General features: G+C 33.2%; 2 protein-coding genes across 2 annotated transcripts; both read right to left on the bottom strand.

The window, feature by feature from the left end:
* Positions 1 to 725: 725 nt before the first annotated feature.
* LOC125053872 (lysosomal acid glucosylceramidase-like) lies at positions 726 to 16,602 on the bottom strand. The gene is made up of 13 exons (XM_047655466.1): positions 16,450 to 16,602; positions 15,452 to 15,579; positions 14,408 to 14,459; positions 12,735 to 12,873; positions 11,624 to 11,780; positions 10,969 to 11,129; positions 9,817 to 9,940; positions 8,502 to 8,615; positions 7,583 to 7,730; positions 6,292 to 6,365; positions 4,835 to 5,115; positions 3,198 to 3,296; positions 726 to 883 (listed from the first exon to the last, which is right to left on the bottom strand). The coding sequence occupies exons 1-13, from the start codon at positions 16,499 to 16,501 to the stop codon at positions 805 to 807; spliced, it is 1,608 nt and encodes a 535-aa protein (XP_047511422.1). The 5' UTR covers positions 16,502 to 16,602; the 3' UTR covers positions 726 to 804.
* Positions 16,603 to 18,440: 1,838 nt separating this feature from the next.
* Positions 18,441 to 22,624, bottom strand: LOC125053870. Its single transcript, XM_047655463.1, has 3 exons — positions 22,506 to 22,624; positions 21,669 to 21,877; positions 18,441 to 21,548 (listed from the first exon to the last, which is right to left on the bottom strand). The coding sequence occupies exons 1-3, from the start codon at positions 22,551 to 22,553 to the stop codon at positions 18,485 to 18,487; spliced, it is 3,321 nt and encodes a 1,106-aa protein (XP_047511419.1). The 5' UTR covers positions 22,554 to 22,624; the 3' UTR covers positions 18,441 to 18,484.
* Positions 22,625 to 25,799: the final 3,175 nt, after the last annotated feature.

The following is a 25,799-nucleotide window of genomic DNA, read 5'->3' as shown; positions in this document are numbered from 1 at the left end:
GCGAATACTAAGGACTTCAATGCCCTGAGAGATAGTCAAATTCAAAATTCAAAAATTATTAAATCATATGGGTAACACATTGTACACTTATGACTTGTCAGTAAAGAAATACGTATTAATGCTTCTAGTTTTACATTTAGTGCCAGTTCTCAAATCAAGGGCGTAGAACGGAAGAGAAGAACTGGCAATAAACGAGCAATAAGTGTGATGTGGTGGCAGCAAGTCAGCATATAAGTTAGGGCTTTTCGAGACCGGCATGACCTTCAGTAACGAAGACCAGAGAGTTACAGAATCAAATTATAAAAAAAACTGTTAGGGCCTTAGACAAAATAAAACAACAAATGTATATGAAATTTTACTAAGGATCATATATTTATTTAAAAATTATCTCATTAAATGTATTTACAATATACTTAACCTACAAATTAATAATAATAAATAATGGAAGTTTATTTATTATTATTTATATAATAGGGGGGCAAACGAGCTTGCGGGACGACCAAAAAGGGCAGTCTACGCAGCCCGTAGACACCCATTTATAGTGGGTGCGTTGCCGGCCTTTGAGGGAGGAGTAGACTCGCTTTTTAAACATTTGGAGGTCGTATCTCTGAGGGAAGACCCTCATATTTTTAGTTATATATTTTATGGATTGAAGTGTTTCACATAGTATTCTACTGGTGTATGTTTATTATGGATGTTTAATCAAGACAAATAAAACCACTAAATTAGTTACAAAAAACAAATATAAAAAACAACATGTATACATGTAGCCACTTGTCATCGGAAAAATACATCAAACATTTATTAAAAGTTTTTTCTTAGTTTTCTTCCTTTTCTTCCTTTTTTTCGTTTGAGTTTCATTGGCTTACCTCTCCGTGTTGAGCTGAAAAATAAATATATTATGAGCGTGATTTGTGTGCAGAATCTACTATTATCTAAACAATAAGGAAGTTTCATAAAAAAAGTCTTGTCTTTTACGAAAAATGGTAACATCTGAATTCAAGACTAAATTGATATAAATGATAAAATGAAAACATCAGCATTAGTAACCCAAAAAAATAACCTTGTACTTAATATAAATGATAAATTTATTCGATTTCTAAATTACTTAAAAACAATTTGTTACGGATAATCACATTTTCCACTTTGACGTTACATGAATTTAAATAGCCCTTTATCAGTTGTTGGTTAGTTGTTATTGGTAGTCAGTTGGTCAGTTATGTTTTTTTTTAATTTTATGGCCTGGTAACGAGACCTTTAAGCTAAAAAAAGGTTAGTTATGGACTATAAGCAATAGACTAGAAACACACACGTTAGTTTGTGATTTAGGATATCACCGTATCTTCTACGTGTCGTTTTATGATTACATTATTCTGAGATTCTATTTCAAAACCATAGAATAACCTATCTTACGTTAAGATTTTATAATAATTCCATTATAGTTATTTAATAATTTAATTTATAGACCATTGTGTTAAGAAATTAAAAAGAAAATACTTTTCTTCCTAATTAAAACATATTGAGGAAATCAAAAATTTTAATTTAATATTTCAAAAATACCATAATTAGTTATATATAGTAATATTCCATTGCTAACTAAACAAAGGCAGTTGAATACACAACATTTTATTCATATAAAATGCAAATATTTTTAAACAAAGTGCACTGACGTAATCGAACATATCACAAAAGATTAATTATCATTATAATACTTCTTGTATGTATGATATTTTTGAATTTCATTCTAAAAACTCCATGAAAAACATGTGCTCCCAAACATTTCCACGAGAGAACTATACGTTACGAATTACGTAACTTCTTTAGAGTTTTAAAATAAATAAATAAAACTAATAAACGTACTAACAGAAATGGTTTTCACGTGAATGCCTTTAAGTAAAATCTTTCTTAGACCTGTTAATGCAGCAGATTCAAATTTCGAAATCTTTATTCCTAAAACTATTCTTTACAGCGTTTCATCCTAACGGAGCCTATGCATGGGTAACGTAGGAGGGGCAATCAGAAGGATAATGGGTGGAACTAAAAGAGACAGCTGCAGCGGTCCAAAGGACGCCAATTTTGCCAATTCTTAGAGAAGGCCTCTGTCAAAGGACGAGTTGAAGATGAACCAGTGGCTTTACAACCTTTTTAGGTCAGGCCTCAGATTTATGTATCCGTTTCACTATCATTCGTCAATCTAATAAGCAAGTAGGTGACTCCTGTGCCTGACACACGCCGTCGAGCTGGCGAGCATTTAATTATACGATTTGCAAATGATAGCACACTTTTTTGTCCCGACACTTTTAAAGCGAAATAAATAAAAAACGCAGCGCTACGATGGTGGCAGACTATTTTTGTGCGGTGTATCGCTGTTTAGTTTTTAAGGGACCACTGTAGGTCTGCGCGCATTTCATATATATTTTTTTAAATGATAAAAAACTTTAAAAATTCATAACATGGAAGTCAGAACCAATTTTTTTCATTTTTACCTGGTTTCTAAACATCAGCCTAAAAAGCAGATATAATGATATAGTATACCTATTTTTTTCTTAAGGGGGTTTCAATTGACAATGCAGCGTTACCATGGTTGCAGACGTGGTCCTTATCGTTTAATTATCGCCATTAAAAAAGTCTATCACATGATTTCATATAGATATTTTGCTCGCTAGCTCCCTAGCTATAGGTTACCAATGTTGCTGTTTGAATGAATGAAATAATATATATATATATATATATATATATATTGTGAGTCTATTTATTATGTATGTATATTGTCATATTTACTTTTTATTTAGCATATAATGTTAGTCTTTTTACTTTATTATTTTACTTTTATATATATAAGCTGAATATCGAATACAATAACGTTATTACTAACATTGATAAAAATATTGATATATAACATTCTTCCAACTTACCATAATAAAGTTTTCATTTAGTTTTAGTTTTTATTGCTTTTTGGTTATTATTTAATTTTTTATTTTGTGGTTGCTTGTTTAATTTTTTCCCTAGCTTGCTTACGTTCTAATTGATGTGTATGTGTGTAAAATTTGTGATGTCATATTTTATGCATAAGTACACGTTGTTTTAGAACTTATAAATATATAATAGTGTTCAATAAAAGTTTAATTATTATCTATTTAAATTCAAAATTCTAGTCTTTAATTATATCAAATAGGTAATTGCTTATTAGTACTTACTATTCTGGTCTTATTTCAACAGTAACAATAGATTTCTTTTCCAATGGTACAATAACTTGTTTATCGTTTAGTTTTATTGATGCAACAGTCGGGTTATCACTGAAATTAAAATATATTTATGTATATTAGGTATGGCAATACAGTGAGGAAATACTGCCAGTGTTAAAATACACTGCCACATGGACCAAACTTTTTAGGTTTAGGTTTAAGAATAACTTTATTTCTCATAAGAATTGCATACAAAATTCACTTACTGAGAAACACATATTTAAAACTAAGATTTAAAATTAGAAATTAGAGCGCACAGATGTAGGTACATATATAAAATAACAAAACAGAACAGCACCAAAAATGTGGGTAGACATAATAAACTTGATCAGTCAACCAAGCAAAACACGGATGTTCGAATTTGATTTTTTACTAGATGTGGCATTGATGGCATAGTCTGATATAACAAGTTTATATTGATTATTTTAATTTTTTTCATAACACTATTTTATTTTTAGTTTATTCCTATATTTATATATTTAGGGTATGTACAAGGTTTATAAAACATTTTTACAAACTAAAATCACTTATAGGCAGATTTTGGTCAATATCAAATACAATTCTTTAACACCGTGAGTGGTGTTAGTTTAAAGTTCTTTAAACATTAAACATTTCAAGTGTTATCGCATTCTTGTCAATATATATGTATATACATATTCTATTTTAATCACTTATTTGTATGTAATTAATGTGTAAGTTTTTAGAAGCTTTTTAAATCGGGCATAATTTTGTTCTGCTTTTATAACTGATGGTAACTTATTATAAATTGTAACACTCTCATACTCCAAACTTCTTTTTCCATAGTTAGTTCTAGGAATAGCTTTAAATTGGTTTAAATTTTCTTTCCATTGATTTTTATTTATAATACATATTATTATTTATTCGGTAGCTACGATTTTTGTAGTACCAAACATCGTTATTAGATCTGGAGAGCAAGATATATAGCTAGCAAATTTAATTTAGATAAAACTAAAACAATAATATAATTCAATCTACAATTTCATAAAAAAATTATCAGTCAAATTGCAATGGTTTTACAAAGAACTTTACTGTCTTTGTTCATCATAGCGTAAACACAATTTGGAAGAAAGAGACGAAAGTTAGAAGAGTGCAATAAGGCAATTTTATATGAACAAATAAGTCAACATATTGTTTATCGCTGACCACGTCCTCTAAAAACCACTGTCGACACACGAAAAAACACACGAAATGTCTGGTGGTAAATTTACGTATTAATTAAATTTAAAAAAATCTATTGCGCTACAATATTTTTAGGTCTGGGCCTCAGATTTCTGTATCTGTTACATGATCACTTGTTAATCTAATTGTTAATAAAATAACCTACTTGGTTATCAGTCTTCTGTGCCTGACGCACGCCCTTGACTTTTTGGTTCTAAGGCAAGCCGATTTCCTCACGATGTTTTCTTCCACAGTTCGAGCCAATGTAAATTACGCACATAGACAGAAAGTCCATTGGTGTGCACCAAATCGGACTCAAACGACCTCAGGGATGAGAGTCGCACGCTGAAGCCACTAGGCTAACACTGCTCATTATTAAATAATCTATACATTTAATTTGTTATACATACTCATTATATATAATAACAACTGCAGTGTTCTGTGGTGTAATGAAACCGACGTGAGAAATATTTTTCTTGCTTTTTGAATTGATTTTTACTCTTCGCGATCCCCGTGGAATGAACTTAGAGAAGTGACCCAACGCATAGAACAGGGGTTGTTTGATAAACTCCCCCTTGAAGGCGTCGATCAGAATTGGCGCATCCACTAGATTGTTGCACCATGAGGGACCTCCAAACATGTCCAGACATAGATTCCAATCCAACCAGCCTACTAGGTTCAAGTTTAGATCCTAAAAAATATAGTTAATGTCAGTAGAACTTTAACCAAACGTATGTTCAGATTTTATTTCTTAATATATAAAATTCTCGTGTCACATTGTTCGTTCCTATACTCCTCCGAAATGGCTCGACCAATTCTTATGAAATGTTTTATGCATATTAAGTAAGTCTGAGAATCGGCTACTATTTATCTTTCAAACCCTTAAGTGATAAGGGGTGTCCATCTCAAATATTTGATTTTCAATAAAAAAAAATGTTTTTATTTTTTTATGATACAGCATGCAAAAATACATACAACTCCTAACTTTCATCCCTCTACGATTAACCCCTATTTTCCATTTGTTAATTAAAAACATATGACTTGAAGCCTGAGGTTTATATAGGGAAAAATTCTCAGAAAAACCTAATAAGTTTTCAATCCGGAAAACCGAACAGTCTCTAAGGTAGCATAGCAAAAGGTTCCATGTTAGTATGTAATACAAAAGGTAGGCTAATAAAATCAGATTAAGGAGAAACGAAATTCGCGGGGACAGTTAGACATTTTATATTTTTTTTTCTTTTTTTATGGCTCTGGCAAGTATAGGATTTTTTATAATTCGTGCTTGTCTTTAGAAATTCGACCGTGTCCTTCATGTACGGTTTAGGCACTCGCCCGGTACCGCACAACCCTCCCAAAGGCCGAGAACAAATTTAAATCTTGCCCTCGAACCGGGAATCGAACCCGGTACCCCTCACCTAGCATTTTATAATTATTATATACTGTTATATACTGTATTATATTTAATGTGTAGCGTATTATATATTACTAGCTGATCCGTCAAACGTCGTTTTGCCATGTATATTGTATATCATTTATAATAAAAAATATGGGTTGATCGTAGTGGGGTGAAAATTAGGGTTGTTTATATTTTTTAATGCTGTATCATAAAAAAAATTATCTAAAAATTAAAAAAAAAATAATTTAGGGGTAGCATTAACATTTAGGGGGGTGAAAAATAGATGTTGTCCGATTCTCAGTTATACCCAATATGCACACAAAATTTCATGAGAATCGGTCATGCCGTTTCGGAGGAGTTTAACCACAAACACCGCGACACGAGAATTTTATATATTAGATTAATACTGTATTAAATAATAATGAGTGATAAAGTGAGACCCATCCATCAGGAATTCATAATCAAACCTACTTGTATAATATCTTTGATGTACCGTTCTGCTCTACTCCAGGATCCTAATTGTACTTTTATAATATCTGTCATACCTGAAAAAAGTTATTAAATAGCAAATGATAGAAAAACTTCATTATAATTTACATAAATGCAATTCTGTGTCTGACTAAAGGAGTTATTTTAACCATCAAGGCAACACCGACTGATATGGAGATGTCGTATATTGGAAACACTAGGTACAGTGGTACAGATTGTAAGTATCACTACAATTCTTCTAAATCTAATAAATATAGTACTAAATTGTAGTTTAAAAAATGTTGAAGTTTTACTCTCAGCGTTGATGTGATTTAAATGCATGACAAATTCAAATCCCAGTTGCACCAATGGATTGTGCTGTGTGACATTTCATAAGTGAAGTAGAACATCGTCTAGAATACCAACAGTTTAAGGGTGGGATTGCAAAACGAAACTCAGAGTGAACTATGACTCCTGCGGGAGTAAGACAAAGCGTTGTCTTTTAGGCAGGGAGATAGTGACACAAAATAGTGGGTAATTTGTACCGGTATGGCGGTTCTTCAGGGGTCTTATTACGCAATGAAAAAAAATGATGGTCATAGCGCTGGTACCGGCGTCCCAATCGCGTGGGCGTTAGTCGAACGCGTCGGATTAATTACAAAAGTCAAATGATTTGTTCCACAAAAATTCTAGTATATTTATCTAGTAAAATTCTAATCCATAAAAAATAAGAGGCGGCAGTGTCATGCCATACTTCTCCGGTGTGACTTACAGCCCGCCGACGCGAATGCAATAATTTAAAAAAAAATTCAACAAATTGTACCAGTTTGCACAGTTTTGCACAGTTAATCACCGTCGTGCGAAATTTACAAAAATCACCATGCCATACTTTTCGTGCGGTTCTAAATGGCCGCCATGCCGCCACCTCCCACAGATACGGCATTATCACACTTCTATTTATGATCATACAGAGCCTGTACAGAGATTTTTTTAGGCTGGTACAAATCGTTTGGCACAAAAAAAATGCTGATCTAAGCTTAGCTCATTAACAGTCTTAGTGTTCTATAATGTTTTGACACTATGTTCGTGTATCCGAGATACCGCACTTGCACTTATATTCACTACACTAGGTTTATTAACTCAAAAGTGCAAATGACACTGAGTTGTAATAAACCCGTTAAGCAAATTATAGGTTAATCATCTGAACTGAGGAACTATACTATCCAAAAAATTTGTCACATGGCAAGCAGACATCACGATGTTTTTATAAGACTGAGGTTGTTATAATCCATACCTACACTTGCTTCTGTATTCATGATGAATTTGGATGGATATCTTTTATTAATATTGTCAAGAATCACCGAATTCTCGTCAGTGTCGAAGTAGTAGTGAACGGCCAGGCCATCGACGAAGTCCAGAGTTTCGGGGTGCATGTTGAACATCTGAAGATAAAGATAAATGTTTAATGAATATGTATGGCGTCTATGCATCGGGTTGTCTTTAGCGAGGGGGCCGAAGGCTGGCCATGCGTCATACTCGTGAACGGGTGCTACTTGTGGTGACTGGTCGTACTTGAATTCGTGTATGCGGTGATGTAAGTTATTTTGACTATGTGTTTGCGTGTTGTTCCCACGAGAATGTAAGTGCGTGCTCCTATTTCACCATGCCTCCTGCTGATAGAGGACAACTATTTGTTTTTAATTTATGTTATTATTATTAATTACTTAATATGTCATGTGGAACATAGTGTAATGGTTGCAGCTACTTGTGCAACCACAAACGTTGTGTAAAAAAAACATGGCGATTAAAAAGAGTGGCGGAGAGTTTATTGCCAGTTCTTGTCTTCCGTTCTACGCCCTTGATTTGAGAACTGGCACTATATGTAAAGTTAAGAAGCATTTCAAATACATTTATTTTCTTGACGTTCATAAGCGTACATTGTGTTACCTATATGATTAAATGATTTTAGACTTTGACTTTTATTAAATAGAATATAATCACGCTATAACAAAAGTGGCGTGTGGGTAAAACATAGTGAGAAAACCGGCATCATATAGACCCAAAGTTAAGTGCATGTGTCAGGCACAAAAGGCTGATCACTTACATATGTATAAGAAAAAGGTATCGAAACAGATGCAGAAAACTAAAGATGTAGAGGTTGTATCGCTACTGGTTTATGGCTACCGGTGGGCAAAGTGACTAATATTTCTTACCCCATTTACCCAATAGGGCATAAATGGTCGTTGGTCGTCACATGCGACGATTTTGACATCGCTGTAGTTGGAACTGCGAATTGTGGGTCCAAGGTGTTTCTTAATGAAATTTCCCTGAAAAAAATAAAGGTTTGAACTCTGAACTTTTTAAAAATTAGGTTGGATAATTTCTCCAAATCCGCAAATACGCGCACATCAGCTTATTAAGCTGCTAGTGTTATATATATAATAATAATAATCTAATATATAAAATTCTCGTGTCACAGTTTTCGTTGCCATACTCCTCCGAAACGGCTTGACCGATTTCGATGAAATTTTTTGTGCTTATCCGGTATCTATGTGAATCGGCCAACATCTATTTTTATCCCCCTAAATGTTAGGGGTAGTCCACCCCTAAATTTTTTATTTTTATTTTTTAGACAAAATTTTTAATTTCTATTTTTTTATGATACAACATTAAAAATACATACAACCCCTAATTTTCACCCCTCTACGATTAACCCCTATTTTTTATTATAAATGATATACATGGCAAAACGACGTTTGCCGGGTCAGCTAGTAATATTTATATATTTTTTTGTTTTTCTTTGTTTTCCTGATGCAAAAAGTTTTCGCTTTACGGTGTTTTTTATAAAACCTGGATTAATGGTACCTTAGGTTTAGTCCGTGACGTCAGCGGAGTCGTTATCGCTATTGGAAATTACCGGCGCTGAACATTTTTTCCTTAATTTTTTACGCGCATTTTTTGTATTAAGTTACAATTAGTAGGTACTACGTATATGTGCGTTTGTCAATAAATTCCCTTTCGTAGAACCGTCCTAGCTTCTTATGCAAGATAACGTCTAGGTAAATTTATAGGTTGTGTAAGTTAATTAACATTTCGCAGAGATTTCCAAACTTATTTGTTTGTGTAAAGGGGGTCCAAATTTTTTGTGTTAGCTTTTAATGTTATGCCCGAGTTATGTAACCCAACATTAGTTAGGTTTCATATATATTTTAGTTACTAATTAAAAGCGTAAACAAAATGAGTCCTTTAATTTTTCCACACTCATAAATTGTATTTTAACATTCTCGGTTACGATCCAATAACATAAGTGTAATTTATATTTATGTACCCTTAGATAAGTCAGTTTGCTTTTGTTAGCGTCGCAACCTCTCTAGCCCTAATTTTGTGTTAGTTATAAGCATTATGCGGTCTGGTTGAAGTCGTGTACGACGCGACCGCTCTACAGCAGTCGGTCTTGACTGCAACATGCGGTCCGTCTATGGCGACCTTAACTCTCGTAAACTTTTTTTAAATAAAAAAATAAACTACCATCATATCGACGTTCCAATTCATGCAATTAATTGGTGTATTTGACTTAATTCCATTCGTTGGTTCGTTGACTGGAGTCAAACCCCATATCGGTACTCCCTCGTCGTTATAAAGATCGATAAAACTGAAAAAAAAAAAATTTATAACGGACAGTTAAAATTGTTCTATCACTAGTTTTATTTTTTTATTACTTTTTTCACAAATTTAAAAGTTTTGTATCAGACTTTCTTTGACGGTAACAAATTAAAGCAAAAATATAACCAGACATTTTGCCTAATTCATAGACATTGAAAAAAATTACTAGCCGAGCGCAACAGACTTTTTGAAGTTATACTTCTTTTGGCGCGTTAGGGAAAAATTGTGAGAGTAAATTTTTAAGATGCGCGCGCACACCGTCACAAAAATCCAACGCCCTGAATATCTGTTGAAACGTCGGTAAAACAGTTTGAGCCGCTAGTTGGCGCTTGCTCTGTTTTCATGGCGTAGTGTTTTTTAGAGTCGTGTTTATTTAAACCAAAATAATGATTTCTATACGAGAAAACCCGTTCCGATGTGATAAAAAACATGTATTTAATGTAAAATATCATGATTCTTATATAATATATTGTTTCGATTGGACATTACCATTAAAATGGGGAAGAAAAATGCAATATTACGCCTAAGAAGTATAACTTCTAACGCGTGTATATTAGTACACACGCGTTTTTTTTAACATTTTGGAAATTAAAACAAAAGAAGTGTCGCTATAATCTCTCTACTGAAATCAAAGCCTTAGGGACAATGTAGCATTCTAATGGTGAATGATATTTTGAAATCGGTCTAGTAGTTTTAAATTATACTCTCTATAATATTAGTATAGGTTATACAAATTAAATAGGTATGTAACCAACCCTTTATGTAACACAAAAATTTTAATTAAATGACTTAAATGACTGGTTTAAGGAAGAAATTGTTAATGAAACAGTAAGTAAATCGAAACAATGAATATCGTCGAGTCCAGTTTCGAATTGCCCCTCTTAACAATGAAAATGCCCCCTGTGGGGTGCCACGTTGGGAAACAGTGGTCTAAACGATCTATATTATGCGATCAGATGTCTAATTTAAAACACTATTTATATTTCGATTCCATAAATCTCGAAATAATTTACATACTTGTATAAATAGTCGGCATATGTTTGAAAGTATTCCCTTTTGAGACGACCACACATGTTCGTCTCCAAGCCCTCCTTCATCCAATCGGGTGGTGACCAAGGAGATGCCAAGTTAAAGATTGGAGTTGGCGAAACAGCTAAAGCTGCTTTGATAAATGGTATCTGAAATATATTTCATTAGCTTTTATAGACTTTGACAAAAATAAGGAAATTTTGCGTTATTTGCAAAAAAAACGCACAAGCAGCCATATAAATAGACATGCAATTGTCATATTAATTATCATATAAAATTCTCGTGTCACAATGTTCGTTCCCATACTCCTCCGAAACGGCTCGACCGATTCTTATGAATTTTTAATGCATATTCTGAGAATCGGACAACATCTACTTTCATCATCAAAATTTTGGGATGGACACTCCTCACTTAGGGGGTTGAAAGATAGATAGTAACCTATTCTCAGACTTACTGAATATGCATAAAAAATTTCAAAAGTCTCGGTCGAGCCGATTCGGAGGAGTATGGGAACGAACATTGTGGCACGAGAATTTCAAATATTAAATTTTAGAATTATCGGTGTAGGCATAGTGTGTAGTCCTATCGTATTAATAGTAACTGTTAAGATAGAATAATTATGTGGAAAATAAATAAGTGTTACCTTATAATCCAAGTCCTCAGGGGATAAGGTGTAGTTTGACAGATTGACGTCATTTTCAGGACTTTCATTGTATGCATATTTGTGAGTGGAGAAATCTGATCCGGCAATAGGAACACGTAAAACACTGTATTCAATACCACTTTCACTGAAATATGCGCTGAAATATTGTCGAATAGAGGTTATTTAATATGAGTGTCATACATATATATTTACACATATAGTATTGATAATGTGATAAAAGAAAGGTAAAAATGGCACTCGCCATAGATTAGTAGAAATTGGAATAGTTATTGACACTTATAATTGTCACGCCTCATAATAAAGACTTAGGATTTCGTGGAAATGACATGTCTCCTATATCCTTTGAGCAATTTTGTTGTTTTTTGAAGTGAAAACTTCATTAGCGGCGTTGTACACTTTTTTGGAATGGTAAAAAATGTTAAACTCGCGTCAGGACACGTGACCTGATCGAAAATTCGTATTACGGATGGAGAGTAGACAGCTGGCGCGGCGTATTTAGTGTAATATAAATTATCATGTTTGTGTACGATAGCGCAATAAATAAATATTGTATTCTACCACATAAATGATAGTACTTTTATACTGATAATTAAAGCAATTCGTGCAAAATTATTCCCTAACATTCCAAAATATCAAAAATGCACAACGTTAATATTCAAGTTTTCACTTCTGCCGGCACTCCCGGAGTGCAAGCCGTCGTTTTTTTAAATGTAGAGTACCTGTTGATTTATAATAGATAAAGTTTTTGAAACTCGAATATTTATTATACACTAGATTATAAGATTAGTCATTTATTTATTTTATTAAGAACATTCACAGGAGCTGCTAAACAGTTTCAGTAACTCACGTGCAAAAATATAAACAAATCGTCCCGATTTATGGCCAAAAATTAATGCTAACTACTACTAAGATAATATACTAATAAAATTAAAATGGCAGGATAAAAAAATATGGGTTACGTCAAGTACAGCCTACAATTTGGACCGGATATTATTTATTCATACAGGTACACACACTTATGAACATCAATGAAAGAAAATTACAAAAATAAAATTGCGCTAGTTTTACTTAGATACATAAGCCAGCTTACTTTATTAATTGCTGTTGCCCTTCATCTGATAGGCTCTTCCAATTGATGCCGCTTGAATCAGTGATGGCCCCACCAAAACCTATCATCTGTTGGTATTGTTTAGAGGTGTCCAGCTCTAGCATCACACCCAATTTTATAGCTGAAATATAATAATATTTTTCACAAAAGGGTTGTGACAAAATTCATATATCGCTAGTCCCCCTAGGGAGTCCCTGTGTTTTGGGTAACTAGATGACAAGTATTCCGTGGCACATGGTACATATTTAAAACAGTTTAACAAAAAGTAATTTTAGTGTTACAACTATGTCTTACAGACAGACATTCAGTATGAGTGAATGTGTGAGTGTGTGAATGGGTGTATATACACATATATGTGTCTGTGTTTGTTTTTGGAACCTCACAGTCATGCCAAGATACGTAGTAAGGCCTCTGTAGATTCGAAGTCTAATTTGGCTAGCGTAATTTTTATGAGATTTGCGAGTTTGTTATCTCACAATCCATAGATTGGGAAATTGTATTATAAAGGAAGGTAAATGCAAAGACGCTTTGGCCAAACACATTCCTTCGTTTTGGCGTTGGGAATACAAAACGTCTATTCTTAGATGTGTCCGGATTTTTTAGTCCATGGTTTTTTTAACTTTCTTACTAAATAGGTTTTTTTGTTTCTAGGTGGAGTTTGATTGTGGGGTATGTAAACGGTAATGTTTAAGGATAAGTCATATATGTGTTCTCATTGATAAGGGGGCGTCCATAAATTACGTGAGGTGTTTTTTTAAATTTTCTGTACCTCCCTCCCCCCCTGGTGAGATGTCGTGAGATTTTATTCAACCCCCTCCCCCAATCCCCAATCTCACGTGAGATTTTTCAAAATGTGGGTTTCCTATGTAAACGCGTTGGATTGTTATTGAAAAAAGGAAAAAAAATTGCTTCGTGCTTTTATTTACGACTAAAACAAAATAAGTGAAATGTTGAGCGTTTAAATATGGAGTTAGCGGGAAGTTGCAGAGATGGCCTTTAAGGCCAACCGTTTTCCTATTTTTTTTTTCAATCAGAAAAAAAATTGCGTGATATTTGCCGAGACCCCCCCTCTCCAATGTAAGACTAAATGAGATTTGACTCGACCCCCTCCCCCCCCCTTAAACAACTCACGTAATTTATGGACGCCCCCTAACTAAGTTTCATTACTTTAAATATTAACCATTTTGGTAATTTCTTCTTCCTTTACTGTTTTGCTTTGTTAAGTAGATTAAGTATTAACATATAGGAAAGAGCGTTCATCCCTAACACAGGTTCTTGAACTTAAAAGGGATGTACTAAAATATAGATTTAAGACTATTTACTTAATAAAGATATTTTTGTTTGTTTTGTTTTGTTGTTTAATTTCTTTCCCATATTCTTAAATATAATAATGTTTTTTTAAATTAAAGAGTATAAAATCAATCAAAAATCACGAACTTACATCGTTCGAAGAGGATTCCTATACAAATTGTATGGGATATCGAGGCGTTCTAGCACTCAACGTAATTATCTTATTAACGTATAAAACTAGGGGAAAAGACGTGGTATATTTATTGATCATTTTCTATCAATCAAAAATTAAAACTAACAAAAACGTGTATAAATAGAATTTCATAATGAATTATGTAAATATTATTTTTTAATAAAATACTTACTTGCGTCATAGTTCAGCACGTTTCCATCGTATTTTTCGAATCGTGCCCCGGCCTTAAAAAAATGCAAAAATGTTAAAATATAATTTAATTAATTGTAACACTATAATATTTTTACTGACACTATTATGTAATAACTAAGTAACAAAAGGAAACTGTCAGTGTTATAATATATTATGTATACATAATATAGAGTTGGACAGACGATATAATGAGAAAAGGAGGCACAATTTGGACAAGAAGAGCTAACATCAGAAAAGAATGGAAGCAGCTGGAAGAGGTCTACGTGTCACAGGACACGCTGATTACCAAAAAACGGGTCAAGTGACGTATTAGATTAAGTTTTATTATTTAACATAAATAAGTGTTAATATACTGGGTGTCAGCAATAAAGGCTTAATAATAATAATGTTTACATAGAGTGTATCGCAAGTGAGATTCTGCAGCTATCTGGTTTTTTGATGAAATTAATTTTAAATTAATGATGAGGGAGTATGCAATATGTTATGTTGCCTAAAAAAAAATATCTAAAATATTTTCTCTTGCGCTCACACTAAGCTATAGCCAAAATTGTTTTAAGCGGCCACCATTGATAACACATAATAAAAAACAAAACTAAATAATAAAATTAAAATGAAATAATTAATAAAAATATTTATTCTCTGGCAAACCTAACGTTGTGGCTTTTATTCAATTCTGAACATCATCCTTTAAAATTACGTATAATTGTTTTAAAACATATTATGGTTGCAATTTTTTATTAGCAAATAATTATACGAAAAATTAATTACATGCAACTGCAGCTAATTATTAATCACAACTTATCATAAATTTAAAATTAATTTCATCAGAATTGAGCAGGATTCTATACCTACTATGAGAAGGCAAAAAATACCCCAAAAAAAAAAACAGTCTCTAACATACTTAATTTAAGCATTTTTACATTTTTTAAAGTAGATTAGAAAGCAATTTTATTATTTGTTTTTAAAAATTCATTTTAATAATAAAAATAAGAATAAACCAAAACAGCAAAAATTCAAATTTTACCTCATTACTTTCATAAATGACGAATTGACCAGCATCTGGTAGCCTACGTCGCACTTCATCGCAATACGTGGAGTTACACACACATACCACTGACTGTCCTAATATTTTGCGCACGGAACACGGTTTGTCTAAAAGTAATAATTAGGTAAGAAATAAGTGAAGTTATAAGCTCAATTCAATTTTCCTAGTTTACTTTAGACAAAATTCTCTCCTATCACGAATATTTATCGTGAATTAAAAAAAACAGTATTAAAAAGTTATTTTGTTAACCCGCGACCCATGGATTCGCAGTCAGGGGTACTAACCACTAGACCAATGAGTCGTTCTGCTTTTTATTGTTTATTATACGAGTATATTCTGTATTTATTAATTCACGGACAACTTCCGTGACTAGTTAACGCGTTTTATTAACCGACTTGTTATAAATAAAATTAAAGTAACAATTGAAAATATTTGTAATTTGTATGTGTGTAAAGTATAACATAATGTTCATAATAAGTCAAAATATCTCGCTAGCAACACTTTTTAATATTTAAAGATAAATTTTAGTGGAATATTAAAAAATGTTAATATATTTTTAATTTTAAGGTTAGTTATAGTTTTTTTTTTTGTATTTATTACAACACATTATATTATATGGTGAACTTTAATAAATAAATATTATAAATCAGTGGCGCTACAAACTCTTTAGGTCTTGGCCTCAGATTTCTGAATCTGTTTCATGATCATTTTTAAATCTAATAGGCAAGTAGGTGATCAACCTCCAGTGCCTGATACACGCTGTCGACTTTTTGGGTCTAAGACATGTCGGTTTCCTCACGATGTTTTCTTCACTGTTCGAGCAAATGTTAAATGCGCACATAGAAAGAAATTCCATTGGTGCACAGCTGGGGATCGAACCTACCTCAGGTATGAGAGTCGCACGCTGAAGCCACTAGGCCAACACTGCTCTAACAAATAAATATAAGTCATATTAATATAATATTTATTAAACTTACCTCCAAAACAGTTCACACTTAACAGTACTATTAAAAGTACGTAGCGTTCCATATTTACATTCCTACTCTTAAGGCATTCGATTTAATACTGAAACGGGAAAAATATTCGGTACCTTTATTAACAACTTTCCGAAAGTGATAATAAAATATTGTTGGCCTATATGACGAAAAACCAGACTGACTCGGTCACGGCGGCATATCTCTTTTGAGTATTGAGACTGCCTGCCTTGAGACATGTACACAGGATAATATATTCTTCAGTCGAGCTCTTCATGTCTGAAGGAGATATAGTGCAGTCTTTTTTCCATTATTGTTATTGTCTGGATTGTCCAATGAGAGTAGATGCATACGGGGTAAAGGGGCCACCAGTGAGCTACACAAAACCAAAAATAAAAAGAGGCAGTAACAAATTAAGTTATGGAATTTTAAATACAACTATTTCATGATATTATTATTACGATAGTCCAAAATAAGCAACGACGCAGGTAATTCTTTGGGGAAATGCAAGTTTATTAAATATTTTTGTGATATATACGTATATATATTATTATTAATTACTTAAAATATCATGTGGAACATGGTGTAATGGTTGCAGCTCCTTACAAACATTGTGTGAAACAAAACAACTTGGCGATTAAAAAGAGTAGCGGAGAGTTTATTGCCGATTCTTCTCTTCCGTTCTACGCTCTTGATTTGGAAACTGGCAGTTAATGTAAAATTAGAAGCATTTAATGTGAATTATTTTTGACGTTTATGAGTGTACCAGTGTGTTACCTAAATGAATAAATGATTTTGATTTCATTTATAATATTTTTTTTAAATTTAGGAGTAAAATTCGTTATGACTAAGTTTTTATCGAAAATAAATTGCTTTTACAATATACCTTTATTCGTCTTTTTGGCATGTACTATGAATTTACTATTTGTTTATATCTGGACTACTTAAGGTTGTACTATAATATTCGTCTTGGAAAATAGCATTTTACTATACCTGGTACGTGAATTTATAAAAAAGGGTAAAACTGATCTTTGCACATAACATGACATTTTTCATATTTATGGATACTATAATAATAGATACACTTATCTATCTAAAACTATTAACTAAAATAATTGGGTTCTTAAAATTTACCCTTATCACCTAGGCCGATGCTTTCGACAATTTAAATTATGAAAACTGGGCGTACATTGCGTTATTGCACGTGACTATTTTTATTTACGTGCGTAACAAAATAATTGAAATAACGTGATTTATCGGATAAATTTATATTATCTATCAAGAACTGTATATTTTGTTATTCATTACAACTTAAGATATGTCCACGAAATGGGAAAATACTGTTGCAGAGTTAATCTGTTAGTTGAATATAAAATTTTTGTTATTTTCTATGAATTATATTTCGAATGATATCATACTTATTCACTTATAATACCACAAGAGTTTTAGAGAGAATTAATATAGTCGTCATGACGACTATAAGTCGTCATGACGACTATATTTGTTTGCAGGGAACCTTGAGGGAAATGCCCGATAATTTTGAAGCTCGTGTGGTATTCGGGGGATTATTTTTCCGACCCAAATGTCGGCCAATAGAATTGCACCATGAGACGAAATGTACAGTTAACAAATAAGAATTTCATAATGAATAAAACAACTACTTAATACTTTTCTTGAAGCAACGACCAGAGAAAATTTTCACAAAAAATTATCAGTATAATACCATGTAGGTTGTACCACGTGACGTCGAATGGTGCAATTCTATTGGCCGATATTTGGGTCGGAAAAATAATCAAAACTATTTGAGATTAGCAATGTCAAGCCAACAATTAAGACAATCATTAGAAATTGGTTTAGTGCGTTGCCATATTGCCAAATCTGACAAAAAACATATACAAACGTTATATGTTAGTTCATGCATTATCATAATATGTAGCTCGTGACTAGTGTAGTAATTATATTATAGTTCGAGAAACAAAAATAAATGATTTTTATTCTTTAATTTTTATTATTAATAGCAGTCTTTATACATATAAATTTAAGCCTTATCACAAACCATTTTACAGTTAAATGCTATATTCTCTTTTGGGGGTTTAGCAGACTTAACAATTTCTGATGGGGATGGTATTACATCATTTCTATCTCCAATATTTGAATGTACTGGAGTATCCCTGTTCACAGCGTCTTTTACCTTCGACAAAAAGTTGTTTTCAGCGATGTTAGGTAAAAATGATTTTTTCAAAAATGATGGAGACAGTGGTTCCCTAAATTTTTTATCATCGATGTTTTTGACTTGTACACTTTCTCTGGCTGTTTCTTCTATAGGTGCAGTATTATAAACACTTTCACTAGGTGAAGTTTTTTGCTCACGTGCTAGTGTATTTCGTGTTAAGAAATTACGGTTGGGTTGAGTGCTTCTAGATAATGTTGGGTTTAATAATTTTTTTTCCAAAATTGGTAATAAAGGCCTCTTGTTAGTAAGCGATTCTAGTATCGCTGCTTTCTTTTCTGTAAGAGAAGGAACGCTTTTATATTCCTTGGGTTGAAATACTCTTTGTAAATTGGGATTTGATTCAACCGTTTTGCTAAGTCGTGTATTCTGTAAAGTAATCGGTTTGTCTACTTTTCTAACAGGTAGATTTGCACGTGAATTGTCGAAGATTCTTTGACTCTGTATTGAGGCTTTTGGATTTAGCAGCTTCCGATGCAAAATGTTACTGTCTCTATTTGAAGGTATCTTAGAAAGAGGTCTATTTTCATAAATTCTGTCACTTAATAGTTTATGGTCTGTATTTGTTTGTTTCCTTTGCATTGGAATATTTTTGGGATATGAATTATACCGTGTGTTTAGTGGCTGTATGTTGGAAGATGATCTAGATTGGTCAAATATTCTTTGTAATCTATCATTTAGATTTATGTGTAAGTCATGTAGCTTCTCGTTCACATCCAAATTATTTTTAGATAACGATTCAACTAAGCCATTTGGGTTAAGAAGAGCGTCTCCTATTATAGTTCGTTCTCTGTCCCGAACGCTATGCAATGTATTACCTAAAGACTGTTGAACGTTTTTTAACGTATCTTCTGTATATGTTCTTAGGTTATCTGCAGCATCTTCTATATTGATTAGCGGGGAAGCTAAATTTGTTCCAACATTTCTTGATAGGTGTGGGAACTTCAGTATATGTTTTGCACTATGTTCTAAAAATGATCGTAAATCATCAAAGCTTGGTAGCATCCCCAAGGGATGTTCAAAAATATTATCACTACTCCTACTTTGAGATGATACCATGTTGTTGCTTTTTCCTTCAGAATGTGGTTTAATTGTTAAAACAGCTCCCAGTACATCATTACCCTTTCTAAAGGCTTTTTGTAACTTAACAGGTTTTAAATCCAATGACTGAGGGATCGGTATTCTAGTTTTATAAGATTTCATGTTTAAGCGTGGTAATGAACTAATTGTATTCCTTGTACTATCTTGATCCATAGAGAATGGTTGAAAATCAAATAAATCTAAATTAATATCCTCTACATTTTTAATTGGCGCCCTTAAATTAAGAGAATTTTTGGCTCTATTTTCTATATTGTTTTGTGACTTTCGTGAAAATCCGTATCGCGTATTGAATGGTTCACTTGCAGCCATTTTCATTTCACTCAGATCACTGTTTGCATTTTTGCTTTGGCTATTGCCATACACCAAACATGTATCAGTATTTGCGCTGTCCTTTTCCATTATATCTGTTTTTGTCTCACTTTCAGCATTTCTTTGATCAGTTTCTCGATTTGAATGTAAATTTGTTATTTGCTGGTTTTGGTTATCTAACTTGTTTAAAACTAACGCATCAGAGCTTTTTAAAAGAGCGTCGTGGTCGGCATGTTTTAGCCTAGGTGATTCTTCAAGTTTATTATTCCATACTTCAGGTTCGAGTGTAACAGGAACTGCTTGTGTATTATAGTCGCCATCTGATACCACACGAGCTGAATTAAGTTGTAAAACATTATCAAGACTTGATTTTAAGTTCTCATGCATGACAGCATTTGCTTCCCTAAAGTCTTCTAAAGTTTTCAAAATACTTCCCTTAATTGATGGAATATCATTATCTTGTGAGGTTAACTGTTCAGTTTTAAATTGTGGGTGTTCATCTTTACTATCTAAGGAGCTTGGCAAAATCTTGTAGCCGTTATTGTCAGGTGAAAATACCATCTTAAACTTGTCACGACTTTCTTCAACTGTAGCGTCGCGTATGTTTTCATCATAAAAATCTAAATTTTCTGAGGCTTTTGCTTGAATTTTATCATTGCTTTGTGTTGGAAGAATGTTTAATATTTTTGTTGTAACAGACCCTTCACTATTATTTGGTTTATCTTCCGTTATACATTTTTTTATATTTTCTGTCTCAGCCGATGCTACATCTAAAACATTTTCAGGGTAATTACTTGGGAAATTGTTTATCCTTTCTGGTAATATAATATTCCTTCCACTTAATATTTCTTTAGGAACGAGTGATGTAACTTTATCTAAATTAAATATATGTCTTAAATCCAATTGCTTTAGTAGGTTATTTCTTCCTTGTAATATAGTCGTAACTGGTAAGTCTTCAGATGCTTGTACAAATCTATTTAAATTATCAGCAGGCGAAACTAATAAATCTTGTTCTAGAAGAGGTGTTTTTAACCTGTTTTGAAGAGGTCTTTTATATATTAGGCTGTCAGGAAATTTGGCGTTTTTAGATTTATCCAAAGTTCTATAAAAAATATTCTGAGCTTCATTAATGCCACGTATTCTGTCCGAAATCGGCGTTTGTCCAATACTAGGATAATCAAGAGAGCTGCGCCCCAAAAAGTTATTATTTTCCAAAGGATCAACACACCTTACGGTATGACTGTTTGAAGCTTCTGGCTCAGCATCAGCCTCTCGAGGTTCATGATTCACTACAATTTTGACAAGTTTATTTATATCATCCTGTAAAGCATTCCTGGCAGCATCTCTAGCCAGTGCTTCTTGGTATTCTTCTTCAGTAGCTTCTCGCAAAGTTTGAAGTACTGAGGACGCAAGACCTACTTCCGGTTCTAATAAAGGCTTCATATCATTTTGTTGTATTTGCCTGCAAAAATTTAAAGGTTGAGTTGAGTACCTTCCACGGTGGAAACTGGCTTTTATATAAATTAAAACAGAGCACAATTTGATAACCGAACATTGCTCACAATATAAGAAAATAAATTACCTAGCTGGTGGACCAGCAGCACGAAAGATTGGGGTGAAAATTGATGCTGCAGGATCAGAATCGGCACTTCGTGCCTTGCACGGGCAGTCATCATTGAAATGGGTGGTCGCTGACGCAGTGAGATCAGCACTTCTACCCTCTGGACAAGGGCAGCATTCTGTGTCCCTGGTATTACGTGTGCCTGGGGTTTCGCTGGATTCCGAGGTAACCTTAAGGAATAAAACAAAAATCTAATGGATAACAAACTGTGTATGGAAGAATTGTATAACTTTAATATAATTATTGTATTGCCGCAGAAAGTCAATCGGCAATGAGACAGTTTCTAATATGGCAGACAGCGAAAAGTATTTCACGTGATAATGTTTTAAACATACAGAAATTTTACTAAAAATACTATACCTATATGAATAATTTGTGAGGTACACAAACTAATAGTACGACAGTTGTAAAATTCAAACAAGTGTCTTTTGAAGGTTAGGACTAAATATAAATCATATGAATATTATAACAATAGCGCCATCTATGTGTCAGCCTACGAACTTATCACCAAACTACATTTTAATGTCACACTAATAAAGAGGGCCATAGACGGACCTATGTTGCAGCCGATACCGACTGCTCTAAGCGGTCGCCGCACGGCGATCTGCAGTTTCCATACTAAATTCATATTCGCAATACACGGACCGCTCGAGCAGTTGCTGAGCAAACCGCATATTGCAGTCGGTCTTGACTGCAACATGCGGTCCGTCTATGGCCCGCTTTAGTCTTCTTCATGTGTATTTAATTAATGTTAATATAATATTGAGTTAATTATTTTTAAATAAAATATATACTCACTATAATACATTGCCCTAAAAAGAGCAGCAGGCCAATACATTTCCACATTTTCACAAAACCACGAACAATACCAGATCGCAAGATGAAATACTCATCTTATTATATCACTTATTATTTTTATACAGATAAGTCATCTTATCATTATCTTATATTGATTATATTACTATCAATTATGTGATTTATAGAGTAAACGTGACTTTTGTTTAAAGATACTAGTTGGTGTTGGGACATAAAATTACGACATACACTAATTAAAATAATTATAGCTAATAATTGTAGCCAGTGGCTTCAGCGTTCGACTCCCATCCCTGAGGTCGTAGGTTCGAACCCAGGCTGTGCACCAATGGACTTTTTGTATTCATGAGAAAAACAAATGCTCACGAAAAAAATACTGAAATCTTCACAGGTTTGACTTAATAATTTATACCGCCAAAGATGAGCATACTATTTCCTCAACATTTTTGATGTTGCAGGTACCCATTGGCGGCTGTTGGTACTTTATTGTATTGTACTTTTATTGGTGGAGGACAAATCAATGTTTTTAATTTATTTTATTTTTTATTTATTTAATTACCTAAAATGTCAAGTGGAACTTGGTGTAATGTTTACACACATTTTGTAAAACAAAAAACTTGGCAATTAAAAAGAGTGGCGGAGAGTTTATTGTCCGTTCTACGCCTTTGATTTGAGAACTGGCAGTAAATGTAAAATTAGAAGCATTTAATATATATTTCTTATTTACGCACCATAAGTGTACCTATATGAATTTGATTTTTTTTAATTTCATTTTTGTGAGCCGGAGTTACTTTTAATCCTAATGTCAAGTTTTATTTACCGTTTTTGAATCAATCACGCAATTTTATAACAAGTTCCACAAACGCTTATTAATAAACGCCTGATGTTAAAATTAGCTCGACGGTGAAAAGGCAAACACGTAAAGACAAAAAAAAATTTTGTGTAAAATTTAATACATTTTTTTCTTTTATATAGGAATAATAACTTATTATTAACGAAATATTATTATCACTTTACAATAAAATTGTAGTATTTTTTTTAATTGCATTCAACAAATTCAGCAAAAACTAAGTTGCCGGCGAAGGGCGAAGATCGTTTCTGCAAACTGGTTCGCACTGAATTCTTCCTTCTTTCTTGCCATACTGAAAATGAATCTAATAAAAAAAAAATCTCGTGTCACAATGTTCGTTCTCTCTTATCTTTCAAACCCCCTTAGTGATAAGGGGTGGCCACCCTAAAATTTATTTTTTAACTTTTATACAAAAAACATTTTTTTTATGATACAACATACAAAAATATATACAATCCTTCATTTTCATCTACCTCTACGATCAAACCCTATCACATATATACCCTATCTGCTATAATATAGCAGCAGTTATTTTTATTAAACTAAAACAATGTTAAAAAAACATGCATAATGACAAATGGCATAAAATACAGTATAACCGTCAACAGTAGAAATATAGAATATGTTGACCAGTATGTCTACCTTGGTCAAAATATATCATTCAAAAGCCATTATATAGAGGAGGTAGAGAGAAGAATTAAAAAAGCCTGGAGTTCATATTGGTCACACAAGCACATTTTCAAGTCTCAAATGAGTTTATCACTGAAGAAAAAAGTGATGGACTCTGTTGTGACACCTACACTACTGCACGGCTGCCAATCGTGGCCTATTACAGCTGAAATAATAAAGAAAATCCAAACATTTCAACGATCAGCCGAAAGGAGCATGTTAGGCTTGAATCTTAGGGACAGAATTCAATGTACAACAGTACGAAAGAAAACAAAAATAATAGATGCAGCTAAAATGGTGTGCCGCCTGAAATGGCGTTGGGCGGGGCACACAGCAAGAAAGTGCGACAACCGATGGAGCGAGAGAATGCTGCACTGGTACCCGCGCGACGCGCGCCGGCCACAGGGGCGCCCGCGCCGGCGCTGGGCGGATGACATCACCGCCGTCGCCGGGGTCACCTGGCCGCGCCTGGCCCACGACAGACACGAGTGGAAACGGATGGAGGAGGCCTATGTCCAACGGTGGACAAACCAAAACCTGACAAGCAAATGATTATTCCTAAATGTTAAAGTGTATTTTACGTAATGTTAAAAGTTAATTTTTTCAATTCAAAATCAATGAAAGTTCTAATCTATTATAGTTAAGTTTTGGAAATAAAGGCTATTATTATTATTATTATTAAAACAATGTTTCTTAGAAAAAGTATATATGGCAAAACAATGTTTCTCGGGTCAGCTAGTAATTATATAAGTATATGATGAGTAATGATTGCAAGAAATCGAATCATCAAATGTATTACGTACTAGGTTCTGTTTTTAATTTAACTGGAAACAAAGAGTCGATATCTCTTCCGTTCTACGCCCTTGATTTGAGAACTGGCAGTAAATGTAAAATTAGAAGCATTAATATTTATTTATTTAATGACGAATCACAAGTGTAGGGGAGCGTGGGGCTTGTTGTAACAGGGGTAAATAGTAACAGACCTTTTTCAATAGGAATTTGAATTTTATTCACGTTTTTTTTTTACCTAATCTTAAACTTATAACGTGCCACGCCACTTTACCACAGCCATGGTCCCGAAAGGCGGCTCAGTGATTGGGTGTGTGCAAACGCTTTATTGTTGATAGGTAACCTATAATTTTACTAACGTAAATTTTTGGTTAGTTTCACTATTTTCGTAGCTTTGAAGTTTTATGTATTTTATTTTATGCTAAATATAACTATTTATGATGTTGTATAACAGTTTTCAAGATTACTAAGTTGATTTAATAGTTATCGTGATAAATATTAAGAACTATAACAAGGGGCTAGTTGTAACAAAACCTCGGGGTTTGTTGTAACATGTTACAATTTACCCCCAGATTGCTGTAAGTTACTGACGGCCGATGTTCATTTTTCCCCGGCTTAAATACTCAGAAATATTCATTCGCGGTGGACCTCAAGATTGCATTGGAGCTGGTAATTCTTCAGGGTGGATGACTGATAAAGAATTTTTGATTTTTGTAGATCATTTTATCAAAGACGCACGCCTACCAAGAAAGAGCCAGTTCTGTTACTGCTCGATAATCATGGCTCACATGTGAATATTGCAGTTGTCGAAAAAACCAAAGAAAACAATGTTATGATGTTATAGTTTCCCTCCCATTGCTCCCACAATTTGCAACATGTAGGAGATGTAGGAGTCTACGGCCCTTTTAAAAACTACGTGAACAGAGCACAGACTGCATGGATGTATAATAAGTGCCATGTTGACATGATAT

This window comes from Pieris napi, chromosome 11 (assembly GCF_905475465.1).
Source record: "Pieris napi chromosome 11, ilPieNapi1.2, whole genome shotgun sequence".
NCBI classification, from domain to species: domain Eukaryota; kingdom Metazoa; phylum Arthropoda; class Insecta; order Lepidoptera; family Pieridae; genus Pieris; species Pieris napi.
This window is presented reverse-complemented; position numbering and strand designations above follow the sequence as displayed.

Coding starts and splice junctions, on each gene's coding strand:
- LOC125053872 (XM_047655466.1), bottom strand. CDS start 16,501: ATGGAACGCTACGTACTTTTAATAGTACTGTTAAGTGTGAACTGTTTT. Junction 11,781..12,734: donor GGGCAACAGCAATTAATAAA/GTAAGCTGGCTT, acceptor ACAATATTTCAG/CGCATATTTCAGTGAAAGTG. Junction 3,297..4,834: donor GTTGTTATTATATATAATGA/GTATGTATAACA, acceptor TTTTAATTTCAG/TGATAACCCGACTGTTGCAT.
- LOC125053870 (XM_047655463.1), bottom strand. CDS start 22,553: ATGTGGAAATGTATTGGCCTGCTGCTCTTTTTAGGGCAATGTATTATA. Junction 21,878..22,505: donor TTTTAGGGCAATGTATTATA/GTGAGTATATAT, acceptor TTATTCCTTAAG/GTTACCTCGGAATCCAGCGA. Junction 21,549..21,668: donor GCTGCTGGTCCACCAGCTAG/GTAATTTATTTT, acceptor AAATTTTTGCAG/GCAAATACAACAAAATGATA.